The sequence below is a fragment of the Ceratocystis lukuohia genome (genome assembly GCF_044167205.1).
Source record: "Ceratocystis lukuohia strain C4212 chromosome Unknown Supercontig1_pilon, whole genome shotgun sequence".
Lineage (NCBI taxonomy): Eukaryota > Fungi > Ascomycota > Sordariomycetes > Microascales > Ceratocystidaceae > Ceratocystis > Ceratocystis lukuohia.
In genome coordinates this window covers 3,514,137-3,528,176 of record NW_027263520.1, presented here as the reverse complement: position 1 = coordinate 3,528,176, position 14,040 = coordinate 3,514,137, and the positions used below count along the sequence as shown (strand labels likewise).

The 14,040-nt window shown below is 48.6% G+C and overlaps 5 protein-coding genes across 5 annotated transcripts; 1 reads left to right on the top strand and 4 right to left on the bottom strand.

Annotated features, from left to right (window-relative positions):
• Positions 1-307: 307 nt before the first annotated feature.
• Positions 308-1,449, bottom strand: HOO65_010886 (Sec14 cytosolic factor; the record flags this gene model as incomplete). The annotated part of the gene is made up of 4 exons (XM_071005977.1): positions 308-919; positions 992-1,107; positions 1,147-1,165; positions 1,252-1,449. The coding sequence occupies 4 exons, from the start codon at positions 1,447-1,449 to the stop codon at positions 308-310; spliced, it is 945 nt and encodes a 314-aa protein (XP_070862708.1).
• Positions 1,450-3,088: 1,639 nt separating this feature from the next.
• On the bottom strand, positions 3,089-4,412 carry HOO65_010885 (putative prefoldin subunit 3; the record flags this gene model as incomplete). Its single annotated transcript, XM_071005866.1, has 6 exons — positions 3,089-3,205; positions 3,273-3,398; positions 3,478-3,576; positions 3,669-3,780; positions 4,182-4,295; positions 4,384-4,412. 6 exons carry the CDS (start codon positions 4,410-4,412, stop codon positions 3,089-3,091), a joined length of 597 nt encoding a protein of 198 aa, XP_070862707.1.
• A 476-nt stretch (positions 4,413-4,888) lies between these two features.
• On the bottom strand, positions 4,889-6,921 carry HOO65_010884 (2,3-bisphosphoglycerate-independent phosphoglycerate mutase; the record flags this gene model as incomplete). Its single annotated transcript, XM_071005578.1, has 3 exons — positions 4,889-5,694; positions 5,755-6,489; positions 6,891-6,921. The coding sequence occupies 3 exons, from the start codon at positions 6,919-6,921 to the stop codon at positions 4,889-4,891; spliced, it is 1,572 nt and encodes a 523-aa protein (XP_070862706.1).
• Positions 6,922-8,068: 1,147 nt separating this feature from the next.
• HOO65_010883 (RNA polymerase II transcription mediator complexsubunit 9) lies at positions 8,069-8,503 on the top strand (the record flags this gene model as incomplete). Its single annotated transcript, XM_070999825.1, has 1 exon — positions 8,069-8,503. The coding sequence occupies one exon, from the start codon at positions 8,069-8,071 to the stop codon at positions 8,501-8,503; it is 435 nt and encodes a 144-aa protein (XP_070862705.1).
• A 59-nt stretch (positions 8,504-8,562) lies between these two features.
• HOO65_010882 (N-acetylglucosaminyl-phosphatidylinositol biosynthetic protein gpi1) lies at positions 8,563-12,644 on the bottom strand (the record flags this gene model as incomplete). Its single annotated transcript, XM_071005290.1, has 8 exons — positions 8,563-8,715; positions 9,217-9,519; positions 9,667-9,824; positions 9,894-9,983; positions 10,494-10,554; positions 10,619-11,142; positions 11,278-12,415; positions 12,504-12,644. The coding sequence occupies 8 exons, from the start codon at positions 12,642-12,644 to the stop codon at positions 8,563-8,565; spliced, it is 2,568 nt and encodes an 855-aa protein (XP_070862704.1).
• Positions 12,645-14,040: the final 1,396 nt, after the last annotated feature.

The following is a 14,040-nucleotide window of genomic DNA, read 5'->3' as shown; positions in this document are numbered from 1 at the left end:
TGCCCATTCTATGTTTAACGAAAGTAGAATGGTATTGAAGTAATGTATATGAACAAGAAACCGGATACAAAAAAAACCATGGAACGGTACCGTGACGTTATATAGTTCACATGACAAGATGAAAAGAAGACATGCCAACAAGACGCGAGCCACCACACGAAACTATCTAGCTAGCATGAGGAGGTAGAATGTAGAGAAGCTTCAGTTAAGCGGAATCCAGTAATATATGTGCCTCCATGAGTACTTTATTTATCCTTCACATAACCAATGGTTCTCCTGCAGCCTCTCTTCTCTTAGAACGAGCTTCTTACGCAGCAACCTTTTCACCCTCGGCGGGCGTGGGAGCAGGGGCAGACTGCGTGGCAGTGGCAGCAGCAGCAGCCTTCTCCCACTTAGCGGGACGAGCCCACTGGGGGTCTCTCCACGGACCAGCGTCACTTGCAGAGCAGCCACCCTCGCACTTGCACGTTCCACCAAACTTCTCGGGTAGGTTCTCAGCGGGGACCTGCTTGAGAAGTTCGTCTTTGTAGGTAGAGCCAAGGATGTGAATCTTCTCCACAGTTACCGGATCAAGCCAACGCTTGACAACACCCCAAATGCCCGAGAATCCCCAAGGGGAATTGATGATATATAGGCGACCTAGACGTTCAGGGTAGTAGTTCTGCGATAGCTCAGAGGCCTTCTGTACATTGTTGTAGACTTGAGGTATCCGGGTAATGGAGACGCCCTTAAGGTCCATGATGGTGCAGCAGGTTTCAAGAAGGTGGCCAGATTTGCGTGAGCAGGCGGGAAGACGGGGGTCGGCAACACGCTCGTACTCGACGGCGAGATTGGTTAGCATACGTTCGGGCGTAGTAACCTTGTACATGGAGGCGACGTCGATCTGGCCCAGCTCCTCAATGTAAACAGGGCGGCCATCCTATAGACTATGTTAGCGACAGGGCTAGAGCACATCCGTATGACACGGCAAATGTTGACATGTATGACGTACCTTGTCAATCTTGTGGTAATATTGGGGGTAGAACTTGGCAACCTCGGCCCGTTCAGCGAAGTCCCAGGTAGGAAGAATCTTGTCGAGGTCGGTAGTTTTGCGCCATTCCTCGCATTCTACGAACATTTTCTTTGCCAGCATAACATCGAACTTACGTGCCCGTAGGAAACGAAGCTATTAAGGAGATAAAGATGGGGTTAGCTAAACAAATGGATTCTTGATGCAGAATAACGAATATCCGGCTTTTAAAAGGAACATACCAGAGTAAGCGTGTCCAGACGGCTGGTGAAACCCTCAGCCTCGAGTAGTAGACGAAGCTGTTCAACCTGGGCCTGCTGCTCAGGAGTCAGATAGCCAGGATGGCCAGGCTGAGGCTCAGCGGCAACGGTCGGGAATTCGTAGTCATCGTACTTGGGGTCGAGTTTCAGGGGAGCTGCCACAGGAGCGGGAGCGGCCATTTTGAATGTGGGAGGGGAGAGATAGACCAATGTATGTTAATGGGCGTAGACGTAGACGTAGAGGCGTAGGCACAGGCGTCGTGTATATGATAGGCAGTTCGAGATTAAAAGTTGGCCTTTATCTATGCTAAAAAAGGAGGGAAGAGAGAGAAAAGAAGAACTTGAATGTTAGAAGGAACGGATAATAAGTGAAAATAGGATGAGGTTGAAGGATGTTCTTTATATAAGCAGCAAAATAGTTTGGCCGATTAAAAACAACGAGGAAAGGCAAGGGAGGCAGCAGTATTTGACGGGTGGGGAGGGAGGAGGGGAGGGGGGAGGAGAGAGGGGTGGAAAGGAGGAAGACAGAAAGACAAGAGTGGAGGTGGCGATGTAGATTGAACACTAGCAAAAATGGCAAGCAGCAATAGCAAAGCAAAAGCTGAAGCAGTTACAATACGGAGACGGCAGGAGGGTGATAACGAGAAGGGGGAAGGTGTGTCCAAGACGGGAAGGAGTAGACTTTTGTGCCTTTGGTTTGGGAGAATGAAAGCGAGGTAGAGGCAGAGGTAGGCAGAGACAGATGAAAAGAAGGAGGGACGACTAGTAGGTATCCTAATAGAAGATATAGTTCCTTTTGCCTACTCAGACTCACCTTTCACTATATTTGATTCCAATGTTGGGATGTTCCAGAGGGAAGAGAAAAGGAAAAAGACAACGCAAGAGGAAAAAAATAGCAAATACAAAAGTAGGAACGATGTAGCTGGCCCAAAAAACCAAAGCTTCCGCTAGCGACACAGATAATTCCCTAGCGGAATCACCTTGTAGGGAAAGAACACGACGGCGATATAACAAGGGCAGGGGGCCTCTATTACATTACACTAGTAACATGCTTGTGTGTACCTTAGTACCTGTACCTACCTACTTGCGTATGCACTAGAGGCCGCCAAGAAGGAGTATCAGTCAATGCTCTACGGCTCTAGTTATTGCCTCTATTTCCACTACCCACTTACCACCCCCTCCAGGTCCCCTCCTTAGGCCTGGCCCCTTTTTTATGCCCGCCCCAGTCCTCAACAATGAAACTCTGGTTGTTCACATTTAAGAACAGCAAATCAGGCACATGCGGTTGAATTTGGGGTGACCGAGAGGAGACGGTGAGTGAGAGAAAAAGGAAAGAGCGATGAATTACAAGAGTCAAGGGCTCCAAGCTGAGTGTGTTGGTGGTTCATTTTACGTACCGTACCATAGGACCCAATTTCTCTTTTCTCGTTTTGCGACGTAGATAACTTATACAACCCCGTATCCCCTCTCCTTTGGTAATACTGCGTTTCTGACGCTGTACAAAACTTGATGCCTAGGGCAGGGAGTGTCTTCTTCAAGGCCTGTCTATTCCTTGAAACCTGCAGCCCATCGAACTAAACAAAGAGGGGCCAAACCTCCGTGTCCCGTCATTGTGCGTACATACTCGCATATGTGACTAACAGCCGGCAGCAGCTGGACACACACGCCATGCTGTTGGTCGATTCTTCTAACAATCTGCCTGAAATATCGTCTACCTCCTGTGTCCCTTTCACATTGTTCATCAAGTTTATCTGACCATGTATTTGTACAAAGTTTTGACCGTTTCTGCCCTACTTGCTTGCCCCTGACAAAACCCACCCTAGCTTTCTGCTATCGCTTTGGCCTTGTCTTCTACAGTCTCGCCTTTTTCGGCTTTGATTTTGCGTTTCTGCACAACGTCCCAGTTGTAAACACGCGCCAAAGCAACCTCCATAGTCTGTTTTGTTTGTTGCATGATTAGTACGTGTGTAATCTTTTTGACATGTACCTATCAGTCGACTCACAGTAATCTGCTCGCGCACAAAATCTAGATCTTCTTCGAAATTGCTTGCGCTAGTTTTTGCAGCATTTAACTTGCCAGACAACAACGTCACAGCCTCATCAACGGGATAAGCGAGCATGACATTAGCCTACAGAAAGATGTTAGTGATTCTGAGACCGACAGAGACATCGCTGGAATAGCATAAAAAGAGTAGGGTGATATCATACTCCTAGCCAGACATAAACTTCCTCAGTGGCTGGCACTGAGGCCTTGGCATATAAAGTCTCGCTGAGCTCAAATGTCGTCTCAATAGGCTCGGAATCGGACTGCGGGCACGCCCAGTAGTAATGTCAGTATTCATGCTCATCCTGTTATGGAATATAACTTCTGGTAATGGCGATTGTGAATAAGGCCTTACCCCGCGTAGCTTAAGAAATTGTACGGTTTCTAGAGTCTTTTGGATGTCGGGTATCTTTTCCTTTAGGCCAGCCAATCGCTTCTGGAGATTCATTTCCATGAATTGATACTTGCTATATAGAAAGAAGTTATAGGTTAGTCTCAATGGTCTAGCATCCCATAGGGCCCTTTCTAGATGTCTCTCTCCAAGATATGTAAGTGCCGTAGAACACAGTCGAAGCCCGTATAGAATCCAGAGGACATGTACTCGTATCCTACGAGCATTTCTGATCGTATTTCCTTCGGGCTTCCGTCGCATGAGTCTTCTGCCTTGCTCTACTTAAGTCCACGTGAGCATTTCTCGATCGCATCATCTTTCAAAATGAAGGGTGTCCTTCACTCCACTGCCAGCCTGTATCGTTATAGTTCGAGTCGCCGCGTCTGCAAGCCTTTATAAGGGTCTCTCTTTGGTCGTGTTGGCTCGTATCTCGTGGTCGCAATCGTTCTCTCCTTCATTCCTAAGATCTCAACTCACTTAATCATCTCCTGGAAGTTTCGCAATGTGCCTTCAACTTCATCATGACTTGTCACATAGTCTTCGACACGATCGACAAACGGCGCCTTCGGGATACCACGAGGGTTTGTTTCGCTATGTGAAGTCGCCAGTTAGTTGTCAGTTAAAGATTTATCCCAAGCTTATTGGGGGCAGCAAGCACACATGAAAATGGACTTCTTACCCTGCCGCAAGCTCCTTCTTGCTTGACATTGTGATTATTTGGGATTTCTAAGCTCAGCAGTTGCTGGGGTATAGCTTGAATAGAATATGCTAAAGATTCTGCTATCAAGCCTTGTTCCAATGCCAGTGGATTGATGTCGTCTTTCTAGAAAGATAAGCCTAATATTTGGTATAGCTAACTGGGGGGCAGGCAAAATGCAGATTAGTCATCCAAAGTGATGGTGGGGCAGTTTTTCAAGGTGAAGCTACTAAGAAAGAGCATACAGACTCAGCTTTGGACGCTAACCCAAGCTAACCCTGGCCTTAGGCTACAAGAAATATCAAGTAGATGTATGTGCATGTTACTAGTTTATCGTCGTTTAATTCATTCTATTGTGATTATCTTTACCATGAGCACTTCTATACTTTTGCCCAGGCGGCCATAACCTTATCTTTAACCCTTCCAAATCTTAACTGAAATCAAAATCTCCAACTTTACCACAACATCAAATCATAAGAGTCTAAATCTATGAGCGGGACAGCAGCGAAGTGCCGGTCATATCGTCGGGAATGGGCAAACCCATAGCGGCTAGAATAGTAGGAGCAACATCGCCCAGAACACCGTCACCAGTCAGCTTCCAGCCCTCAGGAGCGTTGGCCATGATGAAAGGGACCAAGTTGGTGGTGTGAGAAGTCTTGGGCTTGCCATCAGAGAACTTCATCTCCTCAGCATTGCCGTGGTCAGCAGTGATGAACAGGATGTAGTTGTTCTTCTTGCAGGCTTCATAGATCTTGCCAATGGCCTTGTCGGTAGCAGTGACGGCAACAACAGCGGCATCGTAGACGCCGGTGTGGCCAACCATGTCAGGGGGGGCAAAGTTGTTCATGACGAAGGGGAACTCTTGTTCCGAAAGACGCTTAGCAACCTGGTCAGCAACGCCATCGGCGCTCATCTCAGGAGCCTGGTCGTAAGTAGCAACAGACTTGTTAGAGGGAACCAAATCCTGGGTAGTATCACGCTCCTCCAAGTGGAACTGCTTCTCAACACCACCATTAAAGAAGAAGGTGACATGGGCATACTTCTCGGTCTCGGCAATATGGACCTGCTTGACCTCCTGCTTACCCAGCCACTCAGCTAGAACGTTGTCCATGCGCTGGGGAGCAAAAGCGACGGGGAAGGGGTAATCGGCCTTGTACTGGGTCATGGTAACCAGGCGAGCAATCTTCGGGACCTTGAAGTCAGGCAGGACCGAGGTGTCAACGCCACCCAGAACCTGGGTGATCTGGCGGGCACGGTCAGACCGGTAGTTGAAGAAGAAGACGGAGTCATCATCTACAAAAGTTGTTAGTTATATGTACTCTGTATGCTGATAATATCAATGCTAAGACTTACCTTTGATACGAGCCTCATCGCCGCCCATGATAATGGGCTTCAGGAACTCATCACGATCCTTGTCGCCACCCTTAGCATAGACATCCTTAATAGCCTGGACGGCGTCAGTGGCTGCAGTGCCCTTGCCGTAGCACATGCCTTGAAGGGCAAGCTCAACTCTCTCCCAGCGCTTATCACGGTCCATGGCGTAGTAACGACCAACAATGGTGGCAATCTCACCCAGGCCAAGCTCCTTGATGAAGGCAACCAGCTCCTCAAAGTAGCCAGCGCCGGACTTGGGGTCAGTGTCACGACCATCTCCAAAGCCGTGGATGTAAACCTTGGGGATGTTCATCTTCTTGGCAGCCTTGAGTAGAGCATACAGGTGGTTTTGCTTGGCATGGACACCACCGTGTGAGACCAGACCGCAAAGGTGCAGGCGGCCGTTGCCCTTAAGCACAGCATCAAAAGTCTCGCGGATAACAGTGTTATCAAGAAGCTCGTCCTTCTTGATGGTGAGGTCGATACGCACGACGTCCTGCCAGACAACACGGCCGGCACCAATATTCAGGTGACCAACCTCAGAGTTGCCCATCAGACCCTCGGGAAGACCGACAGCCAGCGAAGAGGCATCGAGCTTCTGGTAGCCGGTAGCACTCTGAGCGAAGGCGTCCATCACGGGGGTCTCGGCAGCGGCAATGGCATCGCCGTCCTTAGGAGAGGTAGCCGAAGCAATACCCCAACCGTCAATGACGACTAAAGGAGCGCAAAAGCATAAAAATTAGCCAGGCAAACTCAAGGTAGGCGAGGATGTAGAGAAGGGTGAGGAGAATGTCCGGCGAAGAGCGTTGGCGCACGCTAGACGGAACGTCTAAAGGCCTGGGGGATTGCGCATTTGAAGATAAATCAAGATTTGAGGCTCCAGGAGACGGAATACGGCGATGGAGAGAGGGAGCGGCGGAAGAAGCCCGGATTGTGGGACGTTGGGAGGTTAAGCGGAGGGATATCGGGGAGGTATTCCTAGGAAGGGGAGAAGGAGGAGAAGGAGGGGGTGAAAGAGAAGAGGAAGTAGAAGCCATGGGGAGGAAAGGTTATGAAGCCAACGGTAAAGGAAGGAAATTTGGCGGTGATATGGGCAGACAGGGATAGAGACGTACCGAGGCAAGCTTTGTGATCGGGGACAGTCATTACGAGGAATATAGAAAAAGAGAAAAAATAAGGTCGTGATATACGAGACTGACTCAAAAGGAAGGTTCAAGCGCACAAAACACTCTTGGAAAAAAAACAAGAAGGCTTGATCAGGATTGGATCGCGATGCAGGAAGAGAAAGAAGAAAACAGGAAGGGAAAGAGGAGACGCAAGCTACTATTAAATGGACCTGGGACCAAACGGGGTTCTTGCGAAAGTGGGATGGTGGTCTTATTTACTGAGGTCACTTTTTTTTCTTTTTCGTTTCATACTAACACGCAGTGGGTTGCGGTGGACGGACGTAGAAACGGTGCAAAACGACAGGGAAGGAAGGCGAAAACAGGAAGGCGGGGTTATAATGGCAAGAACAAACCGAGCTCCTACCGAGCTTGTTTTAATTCTTTGCCGTTTTTTTCTCTCCTGGTTTCAACTACGGTTTGTCTTGTGTGCAGAAGAAATTTCAAAGTTCTCGAGGAAGCTACTGAAAAGAATATGGTATATTTCTCTCCTTCTTGGTTTCCAAGTTTACATAACTACCAGACATCCGCTTCATTTGCGGCGTTTATAAACTACAGTTGGATGCTTATCTACCGGCGAAATTTTCGGTAGAAACGCAGTTAGGAAGGAATAAGCTTCAATATAGCTATCTGCTAAACGGGGGAATGTATGTTTTTTAAAGGCACTGTGCAGGCCTTGGGCCTTGCTGGGAGCCGCTGATCGAGCATCGAAGCACAATTAAAACGCCGCAAAAATAGCGAGACGCAGTTGGATACAATACCGAACAAAAGAGAAAAAAAACTACTAGACAACTGCAGCTGCATATTCATGCATACACAGCATTAAACCCTCAAACATGTTATGCCCCCATATATGCATAAACCACCGCTGGCAGCTGTCGGCCGAGTCGTCAGATCGTTCCACTTATTTTCGCCTACGCAAAGCCAGCCGTCAAGCTTGCTTCTTACATATCCATGATTTTTATACTCAGCCCCATCATCAGATAATTGATTGTCTTGGAGCATAACTCAAAATCGCCCCAGTTTAAATCTTCCGGTCCGCTAGCCTTGCACAGTGCAGTAGACGCCCAACCTTCTCTCAGCCTTGCTTCACGGTAGCTTCTCACAACACTGAAACACAATAGAGTACCATGACCTCAAGACCCGGCCAGCCGCAACAACAACTACAGCAGCATCCTATGGCGCTGCCTGAGACTTTGTCCCCCGACTTTCTCGATACAGTGTCCGATCTTGCGGTGACTTTGGAACGCCTACAGTCCATCCTCAACCCTCACGCTGACCCCTCACTACCTAATAACCCGCCCGGTCAAGACTCCGTCGACCCCGATGCTCCCAAGCCGATTCTCGCTAAAGACTTGCCCACAGCCACCGACCCTCTCAAGCACAAGCTAAAGAAAGCACGCACACAAGTCATGCTGTTACCAGACATGAACCGAACTATTGAAGATCAGCAGGAAGAGATTGCTGATCTCGAAAAGCGCATTCGCAAACAACAACAAATCCTGGAGAAGCTCAAGGCTGGCGGTGTCGACATTGTCTCCGAATCTCAACAGCAGGATTCTTAGATAAATAGGCAGCCATTAGTAAACAATTGCCAGACCGCGTACATCGTAGGATTACTTACCTACCATGATTTAACGCGGTCAAGTAGCGCCGCAGGTTCAGACGATGAATCGGCTTCAATGTCCTTCCACACGTCGTCCTCAATTGCTTTCTCCTTTGGCAGCACAGACCAGTTTGGGCTGACATTAGCCCTCAGCCACTTGAAATCGTCTACCTGGTTCCATTGGTTTGCACCAAGAAGGTCCCCTGGCGCCTTATAGTACATAATTGTTAGCCCAAGGAGATAGACCCAGACCCCAAGACTGAAAGTGCCACTACTCACATAATACTCTGTTACCGGTGCAAATTTGAGCCCAGAACAATCCTCAATAATAGGTCTGCTGCCGCAGTGCAAGTATATGTCCACATTATGACACTCATGAATCCGGATTTGACGAGCCACAATCACCAACACTGAGTCGCGAACGGCCGTTATATGCACAGGACCCGCCACTGTGCCCGATATAACCAGGGAGCTGTTGATATTCTTTATCGCAAACCCTGCAAATGGACTCCCGCTGCGTGTGGCTCCAGACATATCAACAACGCAACCCACCACGTCGGTCAAACGACCTGCAGCTGTTGCCACTGCAGCTGTTTCTGGCAGTGAAATTCGTACATTCAAGTGATGCGCGAGAGACACTTCCTTAACAGATGAAAAACTAGGTCTACGAACCCGTGATTTCTGTGCTTTTATCTCGCAGTTGTAGTCCTTCTCTGAGCTAACAACGCCGTTTTCTCTGCCATGACCAATATCATTAGGCGAAGAGTCCTGTGTTTGTGGTAGTAGTTGTGACTGTGACTGTGACTCTAATCGCTGTGTTGACGCGGAGGCATGTGTAGTAGTTAATTTTCGTGTGTCAGCTGCGCATGGTCCATTAGAGCGAGATGGGACAGCGCTACGGCGGAATTGGAAGCGCGGCTTGGGCGCAGCTTTCTCGGTGGCAGCGTTGACCTTGGCGGTGACTGTTTTAAGGGCCTATATATCAAATACATTAGAACTGTTCCCTCAAGTGTCTAGTGTCCAGTGTCCCGTGCGACGTATAAACATAGCTATACACTACATATAGTTACCCGTAATCACCATCATCTACCATCAGACCAGGAGACTGCGAGTTGTACATACTTCATTGTAATTCCGCTGATCGTACCGGGGCAAACGCACCGATGCATCTGCCAGCTCGCGCGTAAGTTGCGAGATCCCAGCACGAATTGCATCGGCGTTCTGGTTACGCTGCTCAGCAGTCTGAGCGGCCGATACGCCAGCAATCCTTTCCTCCAGGCCTTGTATATATAAGTGTGTGTTAGAGAGGCAGGCTTTATCATTGACGCACATGTGCTAGGGAATAGTACCGGCTATCGTTGTCTGGAAGTGCTTGTAGAATTGGTCATTGTCTAGTTCTAGATCCATGTTGACAAAGAATGGAAGTGGTTCGTCTTCGACTATTGTTGCCACACGTTGTTCTGTGTTAATAGTACGCCCTTTTTTGTTCAATTTTCTAGACGTCCTATTGAGGCTCTGTCGTGACTAACTTGGCAGCAACATAGTGACGTTGAGAAAAGTGGGGTACAATTCATAACCCTTATAAAGAATAGACAAAGCCAAGACCCTAACCAAGGAAAGCCTGTATATAACGGTCTAATCATTTTTGTCATCAGCATATTTATTACTACATTTCAAGGTAGCATGGCATCTTAATTATTAGTGCCAGGCTTTGTGCCGCTTTGCGCTCCCAGAGGATGAGGCCCATTTTCTCGTACCATACCCACCGTTCTTACTATGCAACGGCTGGGCTAGAGGGGCGTTTAGTGATTGCCAGATATCCCAGATTCCAGCACGTTGTGCTGGGAGCATACTGTACTGTAGACTGTACAAATTCTTACGGTCGATCGGTGGCACGAACCGTCCAGTCAGGAGGCACAATAGAACCCGGAGCGAGAGATAATGCTTACGTATCCGTTGCGCCATGTGGGAGTATTGTTGGAACATGTCCTTGAAGCTGAGGGGGATTGGCTGCAGATGGAGACTGTTAGCTTGTAGGAGTCGGAGAGAGCTTGGAAAGGGCACAGTCGCTTACCTGGAGGTATATGATGGAGGTTGGTGGGATATCATGCGTTTTGTCATCGTCCGACTCTGCGGCTTCGTCTGGATAATAGTCTTCAATATCGTGGAGTTCAAACCTGATTCCACCTGGAAGGCGCTTCGGGTCTTTGATTCGGAGCATTATGGCAAAAAGCGGAAAATGGTTGAGACAGGACAAAAGGGAGTCAAACACCGCCTTTAGCGATATGATGACCATGCGTGCTACAGCGAAGTTAAGATAGAACACTACAACTGTAGGCAGGAGAAAGAAAAGGAGGGTGAACAGAATGGTGCCGACGAGCAGCTGGTCTAGATCGTAATCACAGGAGTCGATGCGATCGCGGAGCACATTGTGTTTCTTGCCTCGAAATAGGTGAAAAAGGGACATGAGAATGGTCAACTGCCAATTGAAGATCCGGGCGGACGCCAAATAGAAGGAGTAGATGTGGATCGTGAGGCCAGACAGAAGATCTGAGAACATGGCAATGGGCATGCTGGCTCCGGCAAAGCTAGAAAAGCCTATGAACCATATGATGTGAGGTAGAACTGGATGAAGCATATTGATGCAGCCTAGAATAGAAATGGTTAGTCTTTGGAATCAAGGATATGCCAAACGGCCTATGGCACACATTCAGGATAGTCTTAGTTACTTACTAGCCCAATAGTCAATTACCCAGAGAAACAGGTCACCTAGAAAGGCAGCAAGCTCGTTGTTCAGTTTCAGCCCGGCTGGCCATCCCATGAGCCACGAAATGCTGCGTTGTAGAGCAAGGACTGTATACATGTCTAGAAGATGGCTAATTTGATTTGCTACACGCTCGCAGTGCTCAATGATGTACGAGCCAATGGCCATGCCAATAATAACATCGTTTGCAACTAGCCACAGACTGTTGAAAAAGCGTATGTAGTCTGGGTGGCTTGTAGTGACACTGGCCCAATCCTGTTTTCGCTGGCGCAACATGGTGTTTTGTGTAGGCCAGTAGCAGAACTGCTGTAGGCGTATTTCCACCTGTTGGGCTGTGGCAGAGAGGTCTTTAAGGGCCGCATAGCCCGGGCGGGCCCGAAATTCCAGGAATTGAAGGAGCATCTCGGCAGCGATTCTATGACCCATGATGAACAAGACAAAAACCTGGCGGATAACTGGAAGGATATATTTGAGGACGATGTCGCAGACGCAGCTCAAAAGAATATTCTTGGCAGACGTTGCCGACTCTGCCATTCTTTCTGATATGCTCAGGCTCCTTTTGGGGCGAGTGCCTATCATCGAAGCATTCTTTTGGAGGAGTGTCTCGAGCTCCCACGAACAATTTATTTGATTAACAATTAGGGGTAGGGCTGTCTCTTTGGCAGTACGCGTGCGCATAGTGATAGTGTGGTCTTTCATCCGTTGGATCAGGCGCTTCTTCTGAGCTCTCAAAAGATGCTCCTGTTTGTCGTCTTCGTCCTCATTCTCGTCTTCAGCTGCATGGTCAATGGCGTTTTTATCAGCCAAGGCCAAGGATATGGGCTTTAATGAAATATACTGCATCTTGCTTGGTATAGGCCGATCAAAAAGAATAATTTGGATACTAGAGACTGTCGGGCATTGGATTCGCGGCACTCGGACGTTGGGATTGATGGCGGCATAGATCCACGACGGGTCGGAGTCGGTGAGAGTAGAAGGTTGCGGCTGGTTGGCGAGGCCAAGCGTTCGCATGGAGTTGCGGCCACATAACTCGAATAATCGGCTCACAGAGTGAGGCGCATAGCGAAAGAGGCTGTTAGACCTGAAGTGAGACTCGACAGCACGGGGCTAAGTAGCAGCAAACGAATCACAGTGTTAGCTGACAGCATGGGGAGCGCGTTTGGCGGAAGCGGGTCAAGGATTTGCAGCCACGTACATCTGGCACATCGAGAATAGCGACAACGAACATGTCGCGTTCCGAGTTCTTCCATCCCACTATGACACCGGGAAAAGAAGATCTTGGGATGTCTGCGGGCCAGAAGATGCGCATCAAGCCATCGCGAATGGGAGAAGGCATGGCCGCCGGAAGTATAAGTCGAGAGGAGAGGGAGAGAGAGAGAGAGAGAAAGATGGAGAAGTATCGGAGACAAGAAACGTCAGAAGAAGGTTAGGGAGCCACGACGGCGAAGCTGCTCTCGGCCTGATACACCACATTCAGGGTTTCGAGGGTGCTATATAAAAGAGGAGAGGAAGAGTTAGAAGAGGAGGGCGGCAAGACAAAGGAGCACGATGGCCATTGATACTAACCTCGTAGGATTCTTTGGATGCCAGAATTGCTATAGGCACAAACAACACAAGAAACAAAAAAGAGAGCCCCAAAAAGCACTTGGTAGCGCGAGTCTTGAAGGAGGGGAGGGGTAGCTTTGTTAGAGATTACATGCTTTCATAGAGGGCCACAAGGGCGAGAGGAGATAGAGGAGAGCAATGGAGAAGGGAGACTAACAACAACGCCGTATTCCCAGGCAAAAACAGCCAACTCATACAATCGAGTTACTAGATCCCAGCGTGCAGTAGTATAGCCAGCAACAAAGATGCCGAAAGTCACGACGGAGAAGGCGTGCATAGAGTCGTTGTCGTCGTTGGGATTTTCTTGGTCGTCTTCGTTAATGATCGGCCGGGTCAATAGTAGACAGGGTGTCTAAACAGCATTGCAAGCCTCTACAAAGCGTGACGGTAGTTTGTGATCTAGAGCAAGAGGCGCTAGACTTCGGTGTGGTTGTGCACGATGGGGGTTGCGCCGCGCCGTCTCTTGTCTCTTGAAGGCTATTTAGGTTTGTTGTATGGAGCGCACACTAGAGCTTTGGTCAGGCCAAGTTTTGAAGCTTCAGACCCTTGGGGGCTAAGACTTAGGGTTTATTTGGACGATTTGAGGCTTGGTAGACTTGAGATTGAAGGACCATATTCGTAAACACCGTTGTATAAAAGACAATACAGACAAACGGAAGGGAGTATTTGGATATTGAGCGATAGTCCAAAGCTGGCGGTGTTGTTCGTGGCTGATGCTGTTAGAACACTGTTTCTTGGATCGCCCACCATCACGTGACTAAGGATTTGTGAATACAGCATCGCTCTTTACCATCAATACTGTTAACACCAAGAAGATTGTACCCCTAGCGCCTGGAATCCGACAGTGTCTCGGCAAGCGGCTTGTGTCTCCCTTTTATTTTGTGCGTGGCTGAGTGACATTGGTAGCCTCTTTGCATCACAGCTGCTGTCCCGGCCGGTAGTACTGAGTGTAATTGCACATAGGAACTGGGGCTAGCTTTGGACAGAAAAGCCTGGAGACAGGCACATCTGATACCGGGTGAAACTTGGATACCCGTTTTTGAACCATTTCATTCTCTGCTAGGAAGAATGTGCTATGCTTTTAAAGAGTCCTGTCGGTAGTAGCCTCTACCTTTCCATCCCGAATA